Source organism: Lichenostomus cassidix, chromosome 2 (assembly GCF_008360975.1).
Source record: "Lichenostomus cassidix isolate B80296 chromosome 2, HeHo_3.0, whole genome shotgun sequence".
In the NCBI taxonomy this organism is placed as follows: Eukaryota; Metazoa; Chordata; class Aves; order Passeriformes; family Meliphagidae; genus Lichenostomus; species Lichenostomus cassidix.
The window spans coordinates 33,790,363-33,816,424 of record NC_139482.1 but is presented as its reverse complement, the minus strand read 5'-3'; the positions used below and the strand labels follow the sequence as shown (position 1 = coordinate 33,816,424).

General features: G+C 37.8%; 1 protein-coding gene across 1 annotated transcript in view; it reads left to right on the top strand.

Annotated features, from left to right (window-relative positions):
* Positions 1-26,062, top strand: part of JAZF1 (JAZF zinc finger 1) — a 186,444-nt gene that overhangs the window by 148,293 nt on the left and 12,089 nt on the right. Inside the window, exon 3 of the mRNA XM_085051005.1 lies at positions 8,446-8,642. Coding sequence (XP_084907131.1) covers positions 8,446-8,642 — 197 coding nt within the window. The remainder of the gene's footprint in view (positions 1-8,445; positions 8,643-26,062) is intronic.

The following is a 26,062-nucleotide window of genomic DNA, read 5'->3' as shown; positions in this document are numbered from 1 at the left end:
AGTTCTTCAAGAAGGAAAGAGGGTGGACCAGTAATGGAAAAAAATACGGTATTTTAGGTTAAACACATCTGAACATAAAGCATGCTACTGGAACTAGGCAATTTGACAATACTGGAGCCTGTGCAGAGAGCCAGAGCAGGGCTGGTACACTACTTAGTCCCACATAAGAACTATTTTGAGAGTCGAGTCAAATTTAGGACATACAGACCCTTTATTTTTTATTCTGTAAGCAGCTTAATTCCATTTTCTCCAAAGACATTAGTAATTTATTGAAGTTTATAATACCTACAAATGAGAAGGAAAACATAATTTATTACCCCTGTACTTTCACTAGAGTAAAAGTTAAATTTTTACTCTGCATTCAAGAATTTTGCATTTCATTCATGTGAAAGCTTAATCCAGTAAGTTGTAAAATGTGAAATAACAGTATTTAAAATATGTGAATTTATAACTGATAGGTTAAGTTAGAGTTTTACTGAAAAGTTACTATCACTATTCTTTCATCTGAGATTGTCTTTAGTCATACTAAGAAAAATAATTTGGCTGTTTTGTTTCTGTGATGTAAATTTCAAAACTTGTCAGGGTACATTTTTAAAATTATGTCGTTTAAAAAATACTTTAAATGAAGAAGTTCCTTTTCATGTCACTTTTTTTATATCTACTAAGATTCTCATTTCAGTCTCTGTAACATTTTATGGCTGTGTGACATTACGTTATTCCTGTGTATTAACAAGGATATGAACTGAAATGTAAAGAAATAGTGACGTTATATGCAATGATTAATTAGGCAATAATGCATACGTTTGTTAGTGGCTGTAAGCAAAGCCAAGGCTGATGAATGTCCCAGTGAGCCACTTTGTGAGGGCAGGGAGGAGGATTTCTGAAATGAGAACTGCTATGTTACACTGAAGGCAGGGGTTTGCTGCAGCATCTTAAAAATCTGTCCCTACTGCAAGTGTTTTACGCCATCCAAATACTCCTTTTTACCAATGGCAAAACTCTGGAATGAGTTGGATAAGAAATAAGTTGGTGTCAAGGCAGAACATAGCATAGTGAGTGTTTTCATCAGATGTGGGGGTTATCATGACTTTTTAAACTCTTCTATGCTTGTAGCAGAGGTGAAAATACTATGCCAAACAATATCAAGTGGTTGCTGCCTCCCTGCTAATTACCTCCTTCATGTATCTCTTTTGCTCAACTATTGCCTCTCACTCTATGAAAATGATAGAATTTTGAAGATGCAGCTAAGTTGTAGCTCCTTTCTGAAACTCACTCATGTACCTCAAGATGGGGTGGAAAAAACTGGGGAGAGGGTGGGAGGGGAAAGGAAGAGAACTAGCAATATGTTTCTGATGTTTTGGAAATTACTTTTGCTCTCTTGAGTGTTGGTGAGTTCTAATTTCATTCCTCTTAAGCACTGAAATGTCATTTGTTTATTTTAACAACGTCAGAAAGACAGCGTGGGCTTTTCCTTGAGTCCCCGTCATCAGTCAAGGGAATAAGTAATGAATTTTTATTATGAATGAAACACTTAAAGTAAGACTGTATCTGCCCTGGTTATGTTACTGTTCTAGTGTTATCTATCCAGTGTACATTTTTTATGGCAACTTAAAAAGAATATAAAATAAAATGCAGCCTTCAATTTTTCATTGTTGTATTACCTAAATTCAAGACAGCAAAGGGGTGAAAAAAGTACCATTATCATTTTAAAAACCTAAAAAATAATTCCTTCATTGGAATTTTGAGTAAACAGCTATTTTTGTGGTGGGTTGAACATACAACACTCATGTTTGTTTGTTTGGTTTTAATTTTAATTTTAATTTAAATATTATTTTGGTGCTTCTTGTAAAGTAGATGTAGGAAAAGAAGTGCAAACAATGAAAAAAAACCAGAAGAAAGACAAACAAACAAAACCAAAACAAAAACCCAGAAGAAAAAGAGCTCCTTCCCAAACAGAAAATATTAAAATTCATATATTCGATATCATAAGTATTAAATATATTACATATAATATGATATAATATAATATAATAATTATAAAATGGAAAGTTAGGGTTTATGTTCAGTGTTTGGTATTTCTGTTAACTGAAGTATGAAGTGTAATTCACACTGATGTTTTTGTGTATTCCCAAAATCAAGAGAGATACTAAATTTCTTTCCATTGCTTTTAACACTGCCTTGTACTGATTAACAGTGAGTAAACACGTGTTTTACTATATGCAGTTATATGGTTTGGGATGGTTTATTTTTATTCTGTTTGAGTGGTAAGAGATTATTTGGCATATCACTGTCCATTAGCTCCACTTACATATTTAGATATGAAATTACTCAATCTTCTGAATCAATTTTCCATGCTAGAAGCACAGAATATCTCTTTGCTGAATATTTTACTGTGTCTTTTTGTATCTTGTAAGAATGTGTGAATATCAGACAGCTAAATTAAACCCACTGAACTCTTGCTCACATTTAGCAGATTTCATAAGGTTTCAGCCTTGACTATACTAACAGCAATGAGGGTGACTGCGTGTTGTGTTCAAGTCTTTCAGTAATGAGGCAGAAATGCAATTTAAATATTTTTAAGGTACATGTGCAGCCTAATAATCTCTGCTACATTTGCTTAAGATGCAAATATTCAGAAAAATATGTATTATTCTGTAGCTGATTTTCCAGCAGTAATAATTTTACATCTTGAGAGGACTGGTTGAATAATGGAAATGAAAGAACTGTACCGGCAATGAATTATCCCTAAGGCTAATAATAAAAAGAAATCTGATTCTGTCCTATCTGTCTAAGATACTCATCAGTTTGTCATAAATATTCCTTATTTAGGACATAGGAAAAGCTTTCAGTAGATGAGTCTGACTACAGCTGGCACTGAGAATGAATGCTGAATTCCCTTGTAAGACCTGATCTCAGTGAGTGAGCACGCTGAGACCCACCAATACAGATGTGTGGTGTTTCTGCCATAAATACTGGGCTGGAAGAGTTCTTTCCAGAAATTTAGAAATGCCCTTTAATGATCTGTTTGATCTGGTTAGTGCCTGTTGTGAAATCCAATATAGGTCTGAGAGAATCATTGAGAGGGGATTACTGTTTTGGGCTGTTTCTTCCCCACTTATTATGGGGATTTTTTTTAAATTAGAAAAAAAAGCAAGACAATCCAAAGGGGATTTTGTATGAATCATATGCTTTAGCACTATGCAAATTACTCTGTAATCTAAATAGTGTGAAGGCATGTGGGGCATTATGCATGGTTTTAATGGGTCTTTTTCACACTGATGTTTCTTTTTAGGGTTTTTCTAAAACTGTAATGAAAGATCTCTAAAGAAAAAAAATGGTTGCTACCTTCTGTGAAGCAGAAGGTCTGTAAAGAGCTGCAGAATACTTCTGTTTTCCCCACACTACAAAGAATGGTATGTGGAAGTGCTCAAGGGTGTTCATCAAATTGTTGGAGTTAATGGATGGTCTAAAACCTGCTCATATATTTCTTTCCTCATTATGCCATAAACAGTGTGGTAAGACATTACTGTGGATATTGATTGTCTTTGTTTTGGCCCAGTGTTGTTCAAGTGCAACTGAGAAAAGTCTTTCATCCTTTCCAGGACACAAGACAGCCCAATTTTGTGAACTTGTCTGTGAACAAGTACTGCTGAACTCCCACCATTTAGATTTCACCAGATTTCTCCTTAACCCAATTGCAGTTCAGCTTAACAATTGTCTCTTCCTTCTGGCATTGGTTAAATCAAACCACTTGGCTGCCTTTCCAGAAATGATAAAGCAAAAGGTATGGAGGACAGTTCCTGACTTGAGGAGTCCCCAAAGTCCCATCCTACTGAAATGGGGTAATCTCTTGAGAAATGGATTCTCCTAACCCCTCTTCAAAGCAGAGGTCTACTGAAGTTTTAAAATACTGTACAACTAGAACTACTTTCCATCCTAGCCTTTTTTTTTTTTTTCCTAAACACTGCTAATGTGATGAGGAAGACTGAGAGCTAAACTTGCTATTCCCACCTCATTATTTCTCTTGGTATAGCACTGACAAAGAATAGCATAAACATCTTGAGGCAAAAGTGGGAAAAGATTTAGGGGGAAAAAACAGAGCAAGACCCTTCTGAGTGTAAAGAGTAGTGAAAGAATTAATGTGTGGCTTTCATGTACGTATGTAATTTAGTGGGCAGCAAGTTAGTGTGTGCCCCATCTGTCAAATAAGTCTGACCACTTTTTATCTAAATAAAATACTACCAGAAGGCAGCACAAATCTGTAACAGAGCACCATGGGTTTTTTTCTCTGCTTTCCAGTCGATCTTGAAGTTGAGCAAATGTTGGGCTAAGGAGCAGTCTGCTGAAATGTAAGTGATGGAAGCTCAGCATGTTCTCATGTTCTGGTAAAGGTGATTGGCTTTCCTAGGGCAGGTTAGCCAAATTAGGCAAACATGAATATGACCTGAACGTTCCTATCAATGTTTTGCCATAATTATCTGATAATGAGAAAAGGTCAGAACTAATTATGTTCTGCTATCTTTTCCTGTTGTGGGCTAGGACTAGTTGTCAGTGGCAAGGCACAGGACAGAGTATATTTGTTACTGTCAGGTAGTGGTGTGCATTTTTTTTAAGCTTGTGTGCAGCTGGACAGCGTTGTGGAGCAATCCTGGACTTGAATCTCTGTGTGGTGTAATCTGCTTGTTATGAAAGCTCAGAATAATCCCCCTCCCTTCTCTTGCCTGTGCATGCAGTAACTGGAGAACAGTAGACTTGTGATTGTGATATGTCCTCTGCTGGTGTATGTTTTAGAGACCAGATAATGAATAAACTAAATGTAGCAAAATAATGTTCAAATCTAACCAGGTAGCTGTGAGGCACCTTCTCTAGTGTCAGTGGACATAGACACAGACTGTCCCAAGCAGGGCTGACTTCTGCATCAGCAAGATTTAGCAGTGAGGAAGACGAGTAAAGAGTATTTCATACCCTGATGAGAGCTATTAGGAATATAAATTCTGAAGAGCAATCTGGGTTCTTTTTTTCCCCTTTCAGTTTACCTGCAGGTCATATTTATAACCCTTACCCTCAGTCTGAGGGTATGAGCCCAGAGCTCTTGAACTGTCTTAGAACTGTGTGTAGCATAGGTTTTGTGATAAACTAACTCTGACATCATCATGTGAGTCACACTGGGGCATGATCAAGAAGCAGTGCATGCTAATAGCACGAGGAAATTTCTGTTCATTCTTGACTCCAAAGCTTTTGGGGGTGACAAGTCTTACAAATACTGGAAATGGTTTGATTTGAAAATGCTTTTTTGAATTTGAGCACAGCCTCTGCTTTTTTTGTGACTTTTTGTGGTGGTAACGAGAGTTAATGCTGCTTGTATTACATTGCCACCTATATGAAAGGTTGTGCAACACTTTCCATTATAAGACTGTTTCAGTTGCTTATGTTGCCAACATTCATGTGTTTGGGCTGAAATTTTCCATGCTGGGTGTCTCCTTCAGGCTGAATTTCTTGGGAAAGTTTCAATAAAAATACTTGAACCATTCCAGAGAATGAGAGGAGGGGGGAAAACTATATTTTGCTCATGTTTATTAAAGTTGCTGCAAGCACTTGATTCAGAAATCACTGCAACTACATGTTTTGGAGCAGGGAGTTGAATAATTAGGAAGGTGAAAGGGTGAGGGAAGAAAAAATGGTTGCAGAAGAGATTTCTTTCTGAAGAGTTGGCTCCTGCCTGACGTTATGAACCATTGCAAGAAAGGACACAAACCCCATGCTTTTCAGAACAGGGTCAATGAATGGCTGGGAGCTGAATGATCCTCCTTGTTTCACTGAACCTATGTGATGTATTGGTTTGAGGGAGAGAGGCTTGTGAGGTGTAAAGAAAATGGTATGCAACAGGGAAGGTGACAGAAATCTGCGCAGTGGTGGAACTGGAGGGGCAGGGTTAAGTAGATAATAATTTGAAAATAGCAGAGGTAGCTTTGCTCAGCAAAGCAATGGATCTGAAGATGGTGAGACAGCCTTTAAAGAAGATGGGATTTACCTAAGTGGTCTTACAGCAGCCTTTTTTAGTTACAGTTCATTTTCTGTTTCCCAGACATCTTGTGCATTTAAATGAGGCAAGGAAAATTGTATGCAGTCATGTAATTTAGAGGTCAGTATTCAACCCTGATTCCAGCATGTTTCATTCCTGAACACTTGATGTTGCAACCATAATGTACTTCCAATATGAAAATTATAGCCTTAGTTGGAAATGTCATTCTGTATCCATCATTAAAATGCTTATATTTTAAGCTTTGAAGAACACTGCTGTACTCAGACAAGTGCATAATATTGCATTTCAGTTAAAATACTGAAATTTTTTTTCTTTAAATCTATTTAGACAAGTTTCCTTTTCAAAACCACAGCACTGCCAGTGCTTCAGCAAACATGTATGGGACTGTTTGGATCTGAAAAAGTTAATTCCATACATGAGGTATTGGAAACTGAACTTCTCAACAGACTCTGCCTTCCATTTGTCTCAGGTTCACAGTGTAGACAACAAATGACATTTTGGAATATACTTTGCATGCTTAGCCGAAATGGGAATGAGTTAAGAGGACAGGGAGAAGTTTCAGTTATAACTTCAAATTTTCCTGATTTTTATGGGCTTCAACCAGAGTGGTTATAACTCAATATTATTTTAACATTGTTATTTGTGGCTGAGTTTATTAAAGAGCAGCTTTCATGTTGCTGCTTTTAATAACTCACAGTTGAGGTTATCTTCCAAGTTTTCAAGGATTTATAATGTTACCATAACATTTTCTTAAGGAATAAGGCTTCCCATCCAGAAGCAAACATACATCATTGTACAAATTGCAAAAATAGTGAATTAGACATTTCCTAGCTAGAGGAAAGCAAATGTGTATGGAATGCCCATTTTATTAAGATCCTTTTACTTTAATTTTCTTGAATGAAATTTAGACTCCCATTTGAGGATTGTTTTGTCAATATCATCTGCACTCTTGTTTGAAGAAGAGAAATTTAACACTGAACTGTTACTATGGATATCTGCATTTAAAATATTAACTTCATAAAAATGCCATATCTGGGCTTGACATGATGTATTGTTGTCCCAGTTGGAAGAAGATAAGCTGCCATGTCACATACCTGTTTATTAATGTCTGTGTGTTAATGTTACATATCATGGCAAAGATCACTTATTAATGCCTTCATGGTATGGACAGACAGGATACATCTTTATTGCTCTAATGGTACCTAAAATTTTATGCCATAGTGTTTTGAGACTATGGTCAGACAAATGCCTGGGTGTAACAACTTTCTATTCTGTATCATGTGCTAGTGCATATTGTTTTGATTCACTGGCAGGTGAAGTTTGTACTTCAGCCTCAAGGACAGAGGACTATACTGACAAGGTGATTTAATTTACTCTGTCTTAGCAATCTTTCAAGATATCCATAATTAGTAATGTATATCCATATGCAGTGGAGGGGAAAGACAAAGTATTAAAATGTCTCTTGAAAGCTAAGTGCATGAAGTCTGAGTTGCAGAGATCCTGTTGTGGGGGAACCCCAGTCCTTCTGAGTGAGAGTTAGTACAGATGTCAGCATAAAGCAGCATCAGGTCTTCTGGATAACTCTTTGGAATAAAAGCAGTCTTTTTCACTTCAGTTGTTCTGTTTTGGAAGGAAATAGAATAAAGGTAAAAAAAGCTCTCTTTATTCCGGATGAGATACCCCATGCAAAAAGTTGCCCTGCTGGAATTACAGCACTGCTGGTGCACACTTTGCATCATGCTGGTGGGATTCCTCTCAGCACCCCACAGAGATGAGCCTTGAATTGCATTAGGCCTTCAACAGCATGTGCAGAGCTCTACAGAGAGACCTTATTTGGTTTTCAGGAGTTGGGAATTCCAGATTGAGGAATTGACATTTGATTAGACATCTCTTATGGCAGGCAACATTGTCTAAATCATTTAGTAAAAGGATGTGATTGTCCTAAGTTGAAAATTATGTGTCTATACAAAGTAATTCATTCTATCCCTTTGACCTTCAGATTGAATACATTTGCTGCTAACATTTTTCTCTGTTACAGCTACTCAGCTACTTTTTCACACAATTATTGAATGTAGTTATTGTAAAGGACTGAGTACAGCTATTATATCATTGTTTATAATGCTGAGCGCTGGTTGGAGTTTAAAAAACTTGTATGTTTGCATATGATGCAAGTATTTAATGTAAGTTTTATTGAAATCATAAAGAAATGGCTCAGATCTTAAACACTGAAATAAAGCTGTTGATGAAGAATTTGTATTCTTTGAATTTGTATGTTGCAAAGAAACTTATCATGACTGAGTTTGAAACTCCATTGGGTTATTGAGGGCAAAAAATACTTTAGGTAAAGCTTGCTTGTGGACAGTGTTTCAAACCTCTCATCCTCGTGATTGTCCTTGTTCTAGATTTATGACTGATGCAGCTCGACGTGAGCAGGAATCTTTGAAGAAAAAGATTCAGCCAAAACTCTCTTTGACTTTGTCAAGCACAGTGTCCCGTGGGAATGTATCTACTCCACCTCGCCACAGCAGCGGAAGCCTTACTCCTCCAGTCACCCCTCCAATCACTCCCTCCTCTTCATTTCGCAGTAGTACTCCTACAGGTAAGCACTTACTCCTTGATTTATCCCAAATAAAGGGAGCAGTTTTCCTATGTGGCATTTGGAGTACAGGAGACATGCTGAGGCATTGAGAAGAAGTGCCCTAAAAAGTAAAATAGAAAAGCTTTGGGCTATTTTACATTTGGTTTGCAGTCCTTAAAATGTGTTTGGGCATTTGTTTCCAAATTCTTTGCTCAAGCAGAGAACACTACCTACACGCTAATTTCAAAAGTTGAAGCTGAGATTATTATGTGAAGAAGCTAACCAGAAATGCCAAATGTGCAAAAGACGCTTTAGGTATCAGCAGGAGAGCTCTGCATACAGTACAGTATCAGTTAAAGATAAAAAAAAAAGTTCAAAAGTGGTCTTAGTATCTTGCCCTCCCACAAGCCCTGGGGTTTCTTTTTTCATGGAGGAGAATTGGAATTCATAGATAAGTAAATGGACAGGGAGGAATGTTCTGCTGCTGTCATCATGTAGAAATGACTTTCATTAGGAAACTATGTTCATGAAAAGAAACATATGGAAAAAAGTGATACATGTTTTCCTCAAAAGCTAATATTCCAGTGATTTTTCCCAAGGTGTAAAAGTCCTGGGAATTTTTTTGCACTGATTGGTGTAACTGAAAATTGCTTGCTCTGCTCAACCAGATCTCTTGGCCTAAGTCAGTGTGATTTATTTTAAGTAGAGATCTTGTCAGATAATTCTGGTACACTTCAGACTAAATACTTGTATTTTCTTCTAAAAAGCTAAATGCATATAATAGAGCTAGTCTGTTCTGTAATAAATAGGTTCAATATATTCACCTTAGCAGGAAATCACATGAGCATCACTGCCTTGAAAAAATGTTACGCCACATGTTTTTTATATAGGCTATTTCATATCTTAGTATTAATGATTAAATGGAAAAGTTGTAGCAGTCATTGCAATGTTCTGTCTGCAAGCTGTAAAATGAAGTGGTTGTTCAGTATATCTCTGGTTATGAAGAAGGGAAGCACGCTGAGAATAGTTAAATGATAAGGTCTTCATGTAATTCATAAAATTTTAGATTTTCTAATTTATCTCCTGTTTGAAACAAACTGATTCATTTCCTTGACATCCTACAGATGGCAAGGAGTTCCATCTTTTTTTTGTTTACTTTTTGTACAGCTCCTCCTGAGAAGGCTAATCCATGATGTGGTCAGGTAGTATAACTCTGCACATCGTCAGGAGTGTTGGCTAGTGATGTACTCTTTGAAATGTGTTCCATCAAATACTAAAGAAAAAAGCCAGCATCTCTCTACCAAAATGCTTTCACTTTTATTATTTATATATTTTCCAAACTTTTGAAGTTACTCAGAATGTTGTTTTACCTGCAGTTAAGAGAATCAGCTTGTTATGGCTGCATTTCTGCAAATCCTGCCTGCCAGGTTATAAATAATAACAGGTTCCACTTTCTGCACCCTCTGTTCCAAGTTCCCTTTTGGACCCCTGTTCCAAAGCTAGGATTTGTAACATCCTAACAGCAAAAAACATATATTCTTTCTTTAAGAGGTTCGTTTTTGGTTTTTTTTACTATTAACTGCATTGCATTTCTCAGCCCAGAATTTCCATTTTTCTCATCTTAAAAGTTTTGCTGGACCTAAAGTAAGCATTGAGATTTTTCTGATAACCACAGTTTTTTTCCCAGTGTTTCCTTGGTGTAGGTTTTTTTCTGACTTAGATAGATGAGGTGCTCAGAGTCACGCCATAGCTGAGTTTCTGTGGGTCCACTGCCTGCAGAGGCAGCCCAGGAAGGCACAGCAGACAAATTTTAGAAATGTGGCTCACATGTCTTTTATTGGCTAATGTGAATCTTTTTCCCTCAAGTGCAAGTATATATGGCATTTGCTAGTAAGGTGATGTAACCAAGGGTGGTTAGGCAAGATCTGTTTCAGGGAAACAATTTAGAGTATGTAAATTGTCCTACATTTCAGCCTCACAGTGCCTACACAGCTTTCAAGCCCTACAGGCATACCCTCCACTGCATCCAGTGAGAATGAAGAGTATTGCTGTATTCCTTCCATGCAGTCCTGTTTGATTTGTACTCCGAGAAAACTGTTGTTAATTCGTCTTTGAATGCAGGTAAACGTGTATGTTGTGGTAACTTGAGAAAACAAAGAGGCTATTTTACCTTAGGTTGCTTTATGTCCTGTATTTGTTATAATCCAAATATAATCCTTGTCTTCATCCTCCTTCAGACCTATACTTTGTCAAAAAGAAAATGGGATTGCTTTGACCAGCTCATTCATGACATTTTCAGAATGGCTGTTCCCCTTTGATGATCTTGTGTCTCAGCTGTTGGATAGTTTGTGAGGGCTCAGCACTGTGCCTGGCATTGCTGTCACTGCACAAGGTGGTGGTGCCACTTCACATGCCAGAGAGGAGTCATGCCCCACAGGCTGGTGAGGTGGCATACAAATACTCACGTTCCTCAGCAGAGTGTGTCTGTCACATATGGCTTTTTGCCATTCTTGTTCAAGGTAGAAAGCAAAAACCACACTAACCTGTTGAGTCCCATTTTCCATGTACTGCCCTCCCTTTTGGCGTGCTGCTCATCTTGGCTTTCCCAGGTGTGTGTTAGTCTTGCCCTGGGTGAATCCAGGAGCTGCCTGGACCCCAATTACATTTTTTGCACATCCTCACAGCTATGTCTTGCCACTTCCTGATGCTTTTAAAGCTGCTGCTATAAGTTTTCACCAAAGTGCAATTTCATATAATGATCTCCCGTCTATATATTGACCAGACTCAAACCCACTTAGCTTGTGAAACTTGATAAGAAGCAGTTCAAGGTGTTTTGGCTGCAGAGAATGTTTGTTAAGTTTTACAGTAAAAATCTGTGCCAAAAGACTATGGGGCCATGTTTTCAGACAGAGCTGAGCAGCTTCCAAACTGACACACATCGATGCTGCAAATGCTGCATGTGCACATGTGAGCACCTTCTTCTTGGTAAATGAGATTATTCATGGAGAAGCAGAAATATTCAGCAAAAAAGTGTGCTCTTTAAAGCTCTTCTCAGGTAATGAGGTAGGCCTGTATTTATCTTCAGACTCTGTATGTGTTAGTCCCCTGAAATGGCCTGTTTGTGGTTTTGGTGGGAAGTAGAAATGCAGTAGTTAATTTTCCATACCTCGCCTCTGTTCCCTCGGGGTAGCTGGCATATGCTCTCTGCTTACATTTGGCTTTTTGTTCCCTCTCCTATAACAAGTTTTCTCCTCTTCTTAAGACCTGCGTCCTCTAATGACTGCAGAAAGTTCACTTTAAAAATTTGTTCCAGTTTTTATTTTAACAATAGTGTCTCCCAGGAGACTTTGTTTAGTAAGGCTTAAATGGTCTTGTTAGAGTTCACAGGCGGGATTTAGCAAAAGAAATGGCTTCCATCAGGAATAAAGGCTCCTTAGGGTGATAGGGAAATAGAGCAAAGTAGCACCAGCACACAGCTTATTTTGGAAAGATGTTAACAGTCTGCAAACATTGAAATATCTCTTTATTTAAGGAGCACTCAATTAAGTCACAAAAACTTATGTTGCCTTTATTTTTAAATGTCAATTTTAAACCCGCAAAACTAATGAAGTCTAGTTATGGATAAAAATGGGGTTGGCATTGCATCTTTAACATACGTTGTTAATTTTTTAAATGTTTTCATACATCTGTGTGGCTCACAGATGAAATTTCCTCCCCTAACTTCCTGGCTTATGAGTGTAAGTCAGAGCATTGACATTCCTTTGAAAACTATGATATCTCTTCATACTGAAAAGCTTTAAAAGAGATCCAGTGATAGTAACTTATTGGGAATTCATTATTAAAATAACCTGTTCCAAATTTTAGTTAGAAAAGTAATTCATAGTGATGAATCTCAGACTAAAAAACTTTTAAAAATAAAGCCACTTCTGCATTGAAGGAATGCCAAAAATCATCTGAAACCACTGTTTTGTGTTTGTTTATTATTTTCTTCTATATTTATCACTTTTTTTTTTTTTTAAACTATTCCAGGCCTGGAATAGTAAATTTCAGCCTGGAGTGAATTCTTGGCCTTCCTATAAATCCTAAAGCAAGAGTTTAATACCACCAACTGGCTTTTTAATAGTTCAACCCTAAGTTTTGTGCACCCCCCACCTTCCTCTGCACAAAAAAAAAAAAAAAAAAAAAAGAAGCTGGAGTGCTTGAAAAACTCATCATTAGCATTACATTTTGCTCTGAAGAAGCTGGCTCTCAGGCATCCTTTCCTGTTTAGTTTTTATTTTAATAGATTACAAGTTATAACATTTATGCTGTTTTAATAGGTTTATAGACCTATTTACTGCCTGATCATTTGGGGCAGTGGATGGCAGCCAGTCCTGGCACAAAGTGTTGAGGATGCTGTGGTTGGCTGGAACAGCTGTGGCCATTTCTCAGTCCTTCCACTTGGGAAGGAGATGAAAGAGTGCAGTTTTCATGGGTGGTCATAGCTGACCCCATGAGAGAATTGGCAAATCCCATTTTGATTTACAGCTGTCATTTGAGTAGGTGACTAACTGTTGGTTTGTCTTATTAATTAAGATAAATGCCTTTCTGGGGAGTCATATTTGTTCAGTCATTTTTTATTGATAGCATTTGAACGTTTTTACCTTTCATAAATATGGCAAACTCCCTTGAAATTTTCACCAGTCCAGTGTCAGTATTAGTGAAAATGATCCCATTTTCTACCCACAGAAAATAACTAGCTTTTCAATCTTTTTTCTTTCTGGTAAAACTTGAAAGTAATAAATCATTTTAATCTGGAGTACAAAGAATACTCTGTAGGATTTGCCTTAACCTTTAAGAAATCTAAGATCTAAACAGTGATATTTTAATCAAATATGCCTAAAGATTCAGGAATGTAATGTTATGAGACTTGAAAAAAAATATGACTGAGGCTGTCAAATTAGTACTGTTGATATAGAAATTATTACATTTACCATGAGGATACTATCTGAATGATGCTTCAGTGGATTTATAGTAACTGAGTAGTTTTGTAGATATATAGAGCATATTCTAAAACTGAAATCAAGATCGCTTTATAGCTTTGTCAGTAATCCTAAAGCTGCACTTTTTCAGTCAGTTAGAACACACTGTGTGAAATGGGCCAATTTTTGTCTAATAAATCATACTAGTGGTGAAACATGACTTAATATAATACGTCATTCTGTAACAGAAAGTGAAATTCAATTAATTTTCAATCAAAAGAAAAAAAATCTGTCTTCCCCTAGTGTCTTATTTTCATAGCCTGGTGTAATTAAGAGTACTTTTTATACCTAGAGTGATTGCATTCTTAAATATTTGCAATAATTTTAAATATGTTTCTGTTTGATTCAGGTTTAGGTAACTAAATGAAAGAGAATCATGTCCCATTTACATCCTTAGGGAATATCTTCTAAGACTGAATATTTTCTAAAAGGCACATAAAAATTTTTACTCAATAAAATTAATAGATGCTAACAACTCAGACTATTAATTTCTTCTCTGATTCAGGTGGATTTTATTCAGGATTCAAATGCTACTACTGGCAAAACAGTGACCAAAAAATTAGAGCTTCCTTCCTTGTTAACAAGTATTCTTGCTGCTGATGAAATAATTTAGAGCGTCATTGTTCCCTCTGTGGGTGATTAATTTACAGGGCAGGAAAATCTGCGTATTACAACAAAGGAGCTCCTTTCTCTTCCTACCAAAGGCAGTTGGGACTCAGGAATTAATCCATAAGGATCCACCTTTCTTCTGGTCCAACCTGTCTGTTGTGGAAGCTTTGATTTTGGGAAGCAAAATACTGTGTGGCAGTTAGTGACTTTTCCCAATAAACCTTCTTGTCTCACATACTGTTACCTCAATGATGTGAGATATCATTCCACTGATTCTACTGTATAGCATTTGCCTTCATGGATAACTCATGAACGAATCCCAGAGGCATCCTCTTGAATCTGTTGCCTTTTCTTTTCCAAGAATGCAAAAGCTGAAAGAAAACCACCCATTGTTTGCTGGTAATAGCAACCAAAACCACAATAGTAACCAGCTTTTGGAATTGGGCATTGAAATAGAGTAACAGGCATGCTGGAAACTAATATGGTTTAGATTTTAAATGTGTGTTTAATTTTTTTTACTTTAAGTTGTTTAAAAAATGTGTTGTTGTAATGTAAAAGCTCATTCCCCTTCATAGGTATCAAAGCAGCTAACATTTCAGTACAGTTTCCATATGTCAGGCTTTCAACAATGAAGTAATCATATGGCACAGACAGCTGTTGCACAGAGTGCTGTAACAGCACATTAAACAGAATCCAGCAAGAAAAAGAGATCTGCTCAGCTGAACTACTTTGTGAGTTTAGAGCGGACAGCAGAAATGTAAAATAACAGGGGTGTTTCCCCCACAAATTAATTGCAGACTTACAGGAGGAGGAGTTAGGTGCTCAAAACTTTCTGTGTTGATGGATATGCTATTAATACATAGCCAAATTAAGCTGAATTTGTTGCAGAACTGCTATTTATATCAGAATCTGTTTGGCTGCTGTCAGCAGGTGGCATTTCTGAACTCCATGTTATGTTGAATCAGAGTAGATGATGAACCATTAAATCTGCTGTTCATCTGATAATCTGCAACAGCTTTCTCTTCTGGCGATGCAGCTTTACTCAATATTGCTACAGCTAGAGAGATATTCCTCTTTTGTGGTTGGCTTATTTTTTTAAGAAATGTGCACTGCAAAATATTCCTTGATTAATATCTTAAGGGAGCTTGAAATTAGACTTGGGAGGACGAGCCAGTGGAAACAAGTACACATTGATAGCATTTTGAAAATCATGCTTCAAATTCAGGTCACGTGCACTTAAGCACATGATTAATGTTAAGCACCTAATACCAAGGAAGTAAATGCTGCCTTTGAGCTCGTAACAAGTGCTTTGTCAGACTGGAATGAAGTATTCAGCACTTGCAGAGTTGCAAGCTCAAGAATTTATGTTGTCACAAAAGTTCAGCTTTAGCCATTCATTTCAAAAATTCTTCACCTGTGTTAGCACACTGTAAATGCTTAAATTTAATTATTGCACTTTATGTTAAAGTAGTGTAGTATCATGCAGATGTAATTGAAAAAATAATGAAAAGTAGAAATATTAAATGAAATCCCAGGGCTCTTGTATTAAATTGTTGCTAAGAGTTTGACTTATGGGGTGTCCAGCATAGTAAAGCATGAATCAACCAAACTCTATTTCAGCGTGAAAAAACACACTCTAAGTTGTCTGAGGAACCATCTCATTACTTGTTCAAAACTTTCTACTTGTTTAATTGCCTGCTCAGAAACTGAAGAACTTTTATGCTATGTTTTTATTAAAAATTAGATATATAGACTACTCTTGGATAAACACTTTGGGCAAATAAGTAAGCTATACCTCACAAAATGAAGACCAAATTCAGTTCTGCAGCATAATGAATGTTTGAATACATTTGATATTTCAGGCCTGCAAGGTATGATAAAATCTACGTTAAAATATCTTGTGGAAACTGCATTGTGGTCTGTGCCAAAACTTCTTCCTGAGGAGCTTCACTGGTGCCAGGATTTCACATTTCTGTGTAGATGACAGGGGAGAACTTTCTTTATTGGAGCCAAAATGGTTCCATCTGATTGCAAGTTTGGGGCCCTATATTAATCCTGCACACTAACTAATATGTATGTGTGATTGCCCAGCATTTAGGAGTCTGAGGCACCTATTCTAACAGAGCCTTATGGGTGTTCTTGTAAAAAATAATGAAAAAAACCAATAAATGACATTGTGCAAAACAGTTCATCAGTGTGTAACTTAACTATAGTACATGTCTGTGCCTAGACATGATATGAGATCTTAACATGAGCTTTTAACTGAGGTCATGACTAAGTATGAATAATAAGAGAAATCTGTGGTAGTTTCTAGTTTCTGCCTTAAAGAATAAAGCTATAATAGGAGGTTTCTAATAACAATGAAAAATAGTAAGTAAAAATCAATTTCGTATAGGGTTTTTCTTTGAACAGGTGGGATTTGTTCCCACAGCTAAAAGATGTTTTTTTCAGAGCTAGGTGTCGCATTCCAATTTTCCAGTTTTAGGGAGCCAGGCTTTAAACTTGTACATATTCAGCTCTTTCTTCAGTAATCCAAAGTGAAAAATGCTGAAGTGCTCACCACTGTGCTTGGCTAAGTGCTTCAGAAATTGATTTTTTTTTCCCCCCCTAGTAGTCATCAGCTGTCAGGTGACTGTCTGGCTTCCTTAGAGAGGCAAGACTGTGTATTAAACTGGTTACTCAGTGGTTAAACCAAAAGAATTACATTCCCAGAACATACTGAAATTTAGGCTTGGAGGATCTGTGGAGCAGAGATATTTCCATATTGCAAGCACAGCAACAGTGTTGTCATGTCTTGGAGCTACTAACTTGTAGCTCCAAATTACACAGCTTGAAATTATCATGAAGACCAAGAACATTAACGTGGTCAAACCTGCATGTTCATTGATCTCTGGCTGTGCAGTTGCCTGGGCTCCTGCTTTGCAGTTTGGCTGCACCCTGGAAGAAGGAAGGATGGGAGTTGGCTCACTCTTGATGGCTGTGTCTCTCACAAGGGAGGCCCTGGTCTCTTTTTTTTTGTCTCCCAGACAAAACCAAAGTCATAAGGACTCACAATCCCCAGCCCCGTTTGCCTTACAGAAGTGATCTGGTTTATTTTACAGCGTGTTTGAGACCCATCAAAGTCCACCTCTTTCAGTGCAGATGGACCAGGTGCATGAGGAGTGTTGCTTGAGGCTGCAAGTCCATGACTGCAGTTCTTTCAGAGTCCTGAGCCTTTGGGGTACAAATCCTGGAGTATTTCTGCACGGCTGTGCAAGACAAGCTGACATGACCCATAAGCATCCTAAATTTTTCAGAGGTTTGGTATTCCCACTGATCCAAGCCTATAAACTTGTGAAGGTGGGAGCAAAATTATGGAACTTCTCCTGGAACTAATCTGTTCTATGTTTTTCATAAAGACACATGCTATGATAACCTCCCCTGCTTAGTCCTTTGTTTAACTCCATTGTAAACTTAGTTATAACCTAAATGTAAAAAGGCCTATACTACATCTACAAAATTATATTATTTGACAGTGGTGCTTCTAACAATTTAAATTGCTTTTAAAGTTAAAAGGTCATTTTTAAGTGTATCTAGAGGAAAGTAGGATTAATATAAAAATAAGTGATGGGGGAAAATGAGGCTGTTCTGTGAGGGGAAATACATGTACATTTTTTTTTAATCATGATTCCTTTCAGCTTTCCGCTGTATTTTCTGTTTTTCTTCATTTTCCTGCTTTGTGGGTGCATTTCCATTATAATTCTGTTAAATTTCTTATTTGCTGTTTAACTTGGCAGTAAAAATGTATTGAGCCTGGTTTGCTGTAAAAGTATGTTCTGGGGAGATTAACTCAGTTGTTAGATTTTGTGTTTTCTAGTAGAATTCTGAATCTTGCCCCAGAGGAAAAGGCACACAAAAATTTAACATTACCTTTTATTTCATCTCAGTCACTACAGGTAGCTTTACATGTAATCTCCTGCTTGTTGTACTTCATCTTCCCAGACCCTTCAGAGCATTCTTGTTTGATACAGACATAAATTGCACCGGCAATTGTAAAGCTACTGTGCTGTACAATTGTATTTTAATTGCACATACCTGTAATTAATTGTATGGGAATTTTCACAGTACTCTCCCCAAGGAACAATTTAATTGAAAAGTAACCAAGTTGTCTAGACTATAGCAACTCATAAAATCATCACTAGTTTTGGGGTTTGAGCTACAAAGCAGCAATAGAAACATGGCTTGTAGATTTAAAGTACTTCCAAGCACAGGAACTGTTTTATAATCCCCATCGTAGTAGTCTAGCCTGGCAAACCGTTTTTAACAGGGCCAAGAACAAAAAATGTACAATAAGCTTAAAAGTAAAGGTTATCTCTGTGTTAATTTGTGATAGGATAGGGATTGTTGTGTACACACACACCCATTACACATAGACCTTTCTTCCTCCAAATGTGTAAAAAATACGTATTTTGTAGAAAGCACATTACGCCTGCCTTTCACAGCTTGTGGTATAACTGGTTTAACATAGGAATAGTGTGACACTCAAAAAGTTACTTCAGTGGTTCTGGGTAACAATGATGGCATTCATGTTTGTGTGTTTATATACTGCAAGGACCAATTGGTGGGAGGATTTTTTTTTTTTTTTTTTAAATTTACTATTTAGCTTTGTAAGTAATCTGCTAATTATCTTGAAAACTCCTAACTGAAAACACAAATGTTTTTCTCCAAGTTATAAACAGTAGTGGCCACATGGAGCTTTTAGGTATTTTATTTAAATTGTATATATATATTTATATATATTTTATATATATATATTTATTTATTTATATATTTATTTTTCTGTATATTGATTTATCTGTACCACTGTAGTACTTCAAGGACTGCAAAAATTGCTCTATGTCCACTAGTGCTGTATGTCTGCACACTGACAGTGGTATTATAGCTTAGCAGAAAAAAAACAGACTCATTTAGGCAGCACTTCAGTGTGCTGAAGATGATGAAACTTAAGCAAATGTTTGAGTTTTCCTTGCATTATAGCCAAAGCAAATCAGAAGTAATAAAAAGCAAGGACTAACATGCCACTTTACACTCGATGACTTGTGACCCAGAGAGGTTTATTTCACAGGGGAAATGGTGTATTATGACTTGATGTTAGCCAGTACAAGAGCCTCAAAATTATGTAAAATTTTAGGAAAAACAGGGTTCTTTATAGCTTTTGTCCATTTCCGAGTGAGCTAAAGACCATGAAACATTTGCTGACCCATGAAACCACAAGATCCTCTTGTCTTTTTAGTGCTTGTGGCCTGGCAGGTGGAACACACTACCTTAATTCTTGCTGAAGATGAAGATTGGTGCTTTGTCCTTGCTACCATAGGTTTCCTCTTGGAAGGTTTTTCCATACATAGTCAGACAGTGCCATTCACAGCAATTTCAAAAGTACTTCAATATCAGCCCACTGATAATGTCACCTGAAACAACTCACACCTGCTAATGTACATTTTGTAGACCTGATTGAAACAGTGATAGCCTCAAAGAAAGGTTTGTGACAGCATAACTGGCACAGTGCACATTTTATCAGAATCTTCATCTTTAAAAACGAGACAGGAGACATGACACCCCACTGAATGTGTTCTATGCTTGGGTGTCTTTCTTTCTGAGAAACACAAAGTAGGATTAATAAAAAACGTAACAGATCTTTCCTGTAGGTTTTTTTTTTGTGTCGTTAGAATGCCAAAAGCCTTGATTCCTGCTCATTAGTCGGTAGCCATTTTAGCTCTTATTGGTAATTTTGAGTATTAGGGCTAGCTCTCAAATCATGCCAATGGTGTTTGTTAAATCTGGATGGTCAGTGCTTTAAAAGCAGGCAGAGAGAATTGGTCAGTGTATGTTCATGCAGAATAAATCCTCCTGCCCTTCAGTGCATTGAAATGAAGAATCTGCCACTACTGGTCAGGGGTTTGTAGCCCTCTTGGGCCTCATAAACATGAAATTGCCTCAGCCCAAAGCTGCTGAAAAGGCATTGAGTTGTCTTGCACCTCTGCAGCTCCTCCACACCCTGGTCCTCCTTGGACAGCCTGTGCTGATCAGGGGCTGAACATGCATGATGCAGCCCATCCACACAGGAGGGCCTAAGGTCCAGCCCAGGAGCATCCTGCAAATCCCTGCCTAGCTGGATCCTGCTGAAATCAGCGGTATTCCTTGTGTAGAGCAGGCTGCCTGCACAGTGACACGATGCCTTGGGTGGGAGCCTGGTGGGAGCTCGGTGCATCCTGCTGGATTTGCACGCTGGTGAGCACGGCAGTCAGGGTGGGGAGGCACTGCGTGCATTAGCAGTTTTATGACCTGCATTGTAAGTGGCTGGATGGCTTTTGTACAGCTGTAAAGCGTGCATAAAACATGTCTCAAATGTATTTTCATAGCTTCATAAAGCGTAGTTCATTTGTGTAGGTACTTTTTATTGTAATCCTTTATCTTCGACATGGAACTGTTTCCGGGTACCATTTCTATTTTTTCTTTTTTTCTTTTTTTTTTTTTAATAAAAAAACATTTTTCTTTTTTTTTTTTAATAAAAAGGGGTAAAGACAAGAAAAGAAAAACTGCTCTTTTGTTATATGCATCAGGAGAGTCCTTAAGTGCAGTAATAGTGCCCTGAACTTGTATTTTTGTATTTCTAACCTCAGAATGCAGGCCTAGCAACTAAAAAAACCAAAATAACATTAATTATGGCTGTTCTTCGCTGTGGTTTTTGGAGCATAAGTTTGGAACAGATGTTTGAGGGGAGAGAAGGGGGGAGGAAGGATGGATTCTTTCTTTTTCTCAGCCCCAACTGGTTTTAATTCTTTCTTGAACTTTTTGAGACTATCTTTAAACATTTGCCAGAGTTCAATTAACATCCTGTGACTAAAGGTGGAAAATGTCCTACTTTGTTTTTCTTCAAACATATACCTGCTCTTGCTTCTCATTCCAAAGCCAGAAAAAGAAAGGATTCCAGCTGGCATAGGTTTTATTACTGTTACATTAATTTGCAGGTTAAGCCTCAAGTTGGGAGGGGTCTGCTGGATTGATTTATTTATTTTCTTTTTTTATTTTCATGATTTTTAAAAAGTGCCATGTAAAACACTGCCACTGCCATTTAATTACAGGAAGGTTATGCTCTTTTTTGGTGAGTGTTTAACAGCTTATTCTTGTTTACATGAAGTTGTAGAAATCTAGTTTTAAAATATGTTTAAAGTAGAGATTGTGTTCTTGGGTTTATCATGTTTTTCCTGTACTGTATATAAACACAAGATTGTACATTATTGAAAGCCCTTTTTTGTGGAAAACAGGATTGGGGGAAAAAGTTTATATAAGAATGCAAAATAACTTCCCGAGACTATTGGCGCAGTGTGACCATAAAACCTCAACAGCACATTGTGCAGTGACATTATAACAATTTGCTTTAGCACCTCTGCAGTGTTCTCAAAAAGTCCTGCTCTACAAAACACATGCCGTGGTATCAGTTGACTGTTTTTTTCCAGAATCAGTTCTTTACATGCATGTTTTTGTGATTAGTTGCTGTTCCACAAGTAATTGGAAGTGAGGGAATTTTGTTTTATTTATCTCATTACATGTATGTTTTATTTGCATTTATACATTCAATAAGTTGTAACATATCTGCTTATATAGGTGTGCAATCTCCTTTTAGTGGATTTATAAACTTTGGATTAGGATTTACAGTGGTTTAGTTTTAAAGGCTGTTCTTTGCTATACCAGTATCAAGATACAGATATATCAAGAAAGAAAATGGCACACAGTTGCTCCTAAGGCAGATAGAATCCAGCTGCTCCACCAACCCCAGTATTGGCTCTGGAGGACTATTTTTTTTTTTAACCTGAGTGCATTCTGTTTCTGTTCTAACCCAAAACGGAGAGCAGATCTCATGTGCAAATAGTTCTCCATTTTGCTGATAGCAAATAAGAATATATAGCACTAAAGTCATTCTAATAGTATTTTAAATAAAAAACTTTATATGTTTATTTTGTACCGTAATCATTTTAGCTTTACCTTCAAGATTTTAGGGCGATTTCCCATGTAGGTTAGCTGAGCCAAAATCATTCTATTCCAAAATACAATGTATTCAGGTTTCTGTTTTACCTATAGCAGTGTTTGCATGCTTTCCAAAGTGGATCAAACCTCATAATGGGATACATTTTCAGTCACTTAAAATTCAGCATGAGCTTACACTGAGAGCATTGAAATGAAAACTGCAATTGGTGTGAAATGTTGAAATTGACCTATCTACCATTTCATTTGAAACACCAGGGTGCTTCATGAACTGGGTGTGTAACTACATGTGGGTTCGTCCTGTTTGAAGTCCCACCCTCCAAAATAGCTGTTGGGAGGATCTTTTCAGAGTGTGTCTGTGATAATGCAAGTTACACTTGCCATTTGATTGAGAGAGAGGGGAAAGGATGTCCAGAAACACGTAGCCATAGCCTTACTTGCTTAAGTGTTCCCTCCTTTGGTATAGCAGACCCTGGGGTTTGAAATCCACTCTTCAAATGCTGCAAACAAACATGAAAAAGTGGGGTTTTTTTGTCTTATTTTGTCTAGTGCTTTTAAGTGCCTTGTGCCTAAAAATAATGATAAAAACCATGCTGTTCTTTGTATTTGAATCCATGTTCACATCATTACATGAGGTGCATTTTTGAAATTCTCTCGGTGCTTATTCAATAGCTGAGCCCTGCTTCAGCCAGAGACAATAGAAAATTAGTTTTTCTGGGCAGTAATACGTCCTAAACAGCTCATTATTTAGTGGTTGATACTTGATCTGAGCTAGGAGAGGACTGGAAAAGAGAAAAGGAAGGGTGGTTTCTACAGAAGACATTGTTCTGGCCAAATCCTGCTCGGACTGGTGTCATGGGAAAGAGGAGGATGCTGGCAGCAGTGACAGCTGAAGGCAGAGTGAGGGACTGCTGCTGGCATGAGCAGCCTGGCAGTGGCCAGCAGGACAGCCCTACACCCCCCAGACCGCTTGGCACAGGGCCAAGGCAGTAATAAGTCATAATTGCTGTTTTGATGGCTCTGGTGTGATCATGAAGAGGGATGGAGGGCTCTGCCAGCCCTGGCAAGTGCCTGTTTGACAAACCATGACCATCTCCATCAGCTCCCACCAGTGACAGCAAAGTTCCAAGCATGCAGTTGGCTTTGAGAACAGAATTGCCTCTCCTCACCCGGAAATGAGGATCAGAAATACTGAGCGGGAGAAAAGAGAAAACTCAACTGCCTGTGCCTGTAGCCACGTGCTGGAGAAAGGCTCCAGCCTTCACTGAGGTGAACCTAGTGCTTGCTGTGTTTAGGTGCTTCATCCAAACACTGCACTTGCAGTTGCTGTCTAAAATGACAGTGTCTGTAGCACTGCACAGTGCTCAGTTAAACTCCTCTGGGTTTTCTTCAGTTGTGTTGGATCTGTGTCTGCATCTTTTTTGGGGACATGAATGATGAAAGTATTTTTGAAAAAGGAAGACATTAATTTGAATGGACTTTTCACAAAGGCTGAAAACTGCTTTCTGTCATCTGAGTCCCCTTTCCCCCACCCCCAAAACAAGCAAGCAAGCAACGACCCTGTCTGAGTCTGTCAGGATGATCCAGTGTCTGACATTTGTTGCTGGAGTTTGCAGAGCCCAGTTCACTGTGCCACCCGTACCAGCTTTGAGCTGAGAGAGTCCTGCTACAGCTTCTAGACTACAGACTTGCAGAGCAGCTGTTATTGGACTGTTTTGTATTTCATTGCCCCTAGCATTTATTTCCTGTTCATTATATAAAGGAAGAATACTTCATTTTTAATGACTTGGTATGTCTTTAGATCAGCAACGAGTATCAGCTGTAGGAACATTATTCCCCCTTCTTGGAAGTGTGGAGGAGGCTGCGTGCATCCGTGGGCACAGAGGGAAAAGTCTGACAAATCCATAAATGTACTTTAGTGTTAATCCAAAATTCACATAATATTAATAATTCACTTTTTTTTTATCAAGGAAACTGTCACAGTATATGGGAATGCAAAGTTCTTAACATAAGAATTGCTCTCATAAAACTGCTTCTATGAAATACAAACTGCGAGTCCCGCACGGGACAAAGTGTGAAGCTGAATTTTTATGAGAAATCCTTGGAATTACCATGAACTTTCTGTGACACTAGCAATGTTGGTTCCCACTGCAGTAAGCTATTTGCTCATAGTTATTCATTGTATACTCAAATGTATGCTTTCTGGTCACAAAAATAATTGGCAAGGATGTTTTGGGTTTGTTTTTCTTCATGGGAGGAGAAAGGAAGAACTCATAATGTTCTTGATCAGAGGTCAAGATAGATCCTACTCATTAAAATGGCACACACAGCTTGTGCTGGTTTTAATCAGCTTTGTCTTTTTTGTATTTAAAGACACAGTACAGAAGTCTTTAGATTTGAAAAGCAATGTAACGACAAATGCTGTGCACCTGCCAGAACCAAGATTCATTTAAAGTTAGGGGGGAAATCCTCTGTAAAGCTCATGATAGAACAAATTTACTCATGCAAAAGGCAGAATTTATCTTGGCTACACTGGTGTGAATTCAGAGTAAACCCCAGAAACATAAAAGATAAGGCCCCAGATTTTTTCAGCAGTGTAGCTGGGATGTTGTCTGTTCCAGAATGTCAAATGAATTAGCTCTCTGCAAAACATTTCTGAGTTCTTCAAATTACTGGCTTCATCTGCAAGAAAAAGTAGTAGATGGGCACTGAAGAAGTGAGGTCTTTGCTGTAGGATTAAGTGACATTCACACTGATTTTGGTAGCAAAACTGGCTGGCAACAGAGGTAGACCAAGTCTTTATGGTCAACTTTGCTTTTTGTCAAATTACAAAGCTTCCTATCCTGCAGGCAGTAATCATAATCTCTTTTCATGCATATCTTTACTTTTGGCTGTGACATAGAGAGCTTTCTCATTTGTGATGGGTTGTTTAAATGAAAATTACAAGAGAAATAACTTCCTGGAACTCTTTTTGACCCAGTATGCTTTCTGGCTTCCCATAACAGGTAATTTTATGGGGTACCTGGCTCCAGTATGGCATACTATGCAAGTCGTGCCTAGTGGAGTCCACCACCCCTTTGAGAAGTAGTGACATTGTCTCAGCATAGAAGATTGCAGGGGGGAAAAAAAAGCGAAACTAGCATTCTTTCCTTGCCTTTGTTTTATTTCATTTTTTGATCTGCTGGGGGCAGCACAGATGAAGTGTCTTTTGGCAAGGCCACTGGGGTGAGGAGGGGAGAGATGGCTTTGTGGGCCAGGACTGAGAGAATATTGCATGCGAAGGCGGGTGCAGTATTAAGAAGATGTTACTGAGTTATTGGGATAATAAAGCAGTGGGTTTAGGTTAGGCCAAGGTAGAAATGAGTAGGGTCTCTGAATGAAAGCCAGATGATGAAACTGGATATTATGTTAAAGAGCAATGAGCTAGCAAGGAGCCTCAGAAAAAGCATTGCCAGAGGAGAGAGGTAGAAAGCAGGTTTTTTGCTATGGCAGAACTAATATTTAGATATGGTAATAATATTGTGCATTTGTACAGTGTCTTGCTGAAAGCATGTGCTTCTCTATTAGCAGATATTCAGATGCATTGTCTTAGAGAACTCTGAGTTGTTGAGTTTTGTGGGAGTTTTTTTGCTATTCAGACTTCTGAAGCCTAATTCTGATCTTTTTCCTTTGATTACTTATGGGGGGAACATTCAATCTATTTTCCAAGCATGGTGAGAAAGGGTAAAGCCATTGGCACAAGTGCTGCAGGAACAGCTCAGCTCAGTCCCCAAAGCTGCCCCAGCAGAG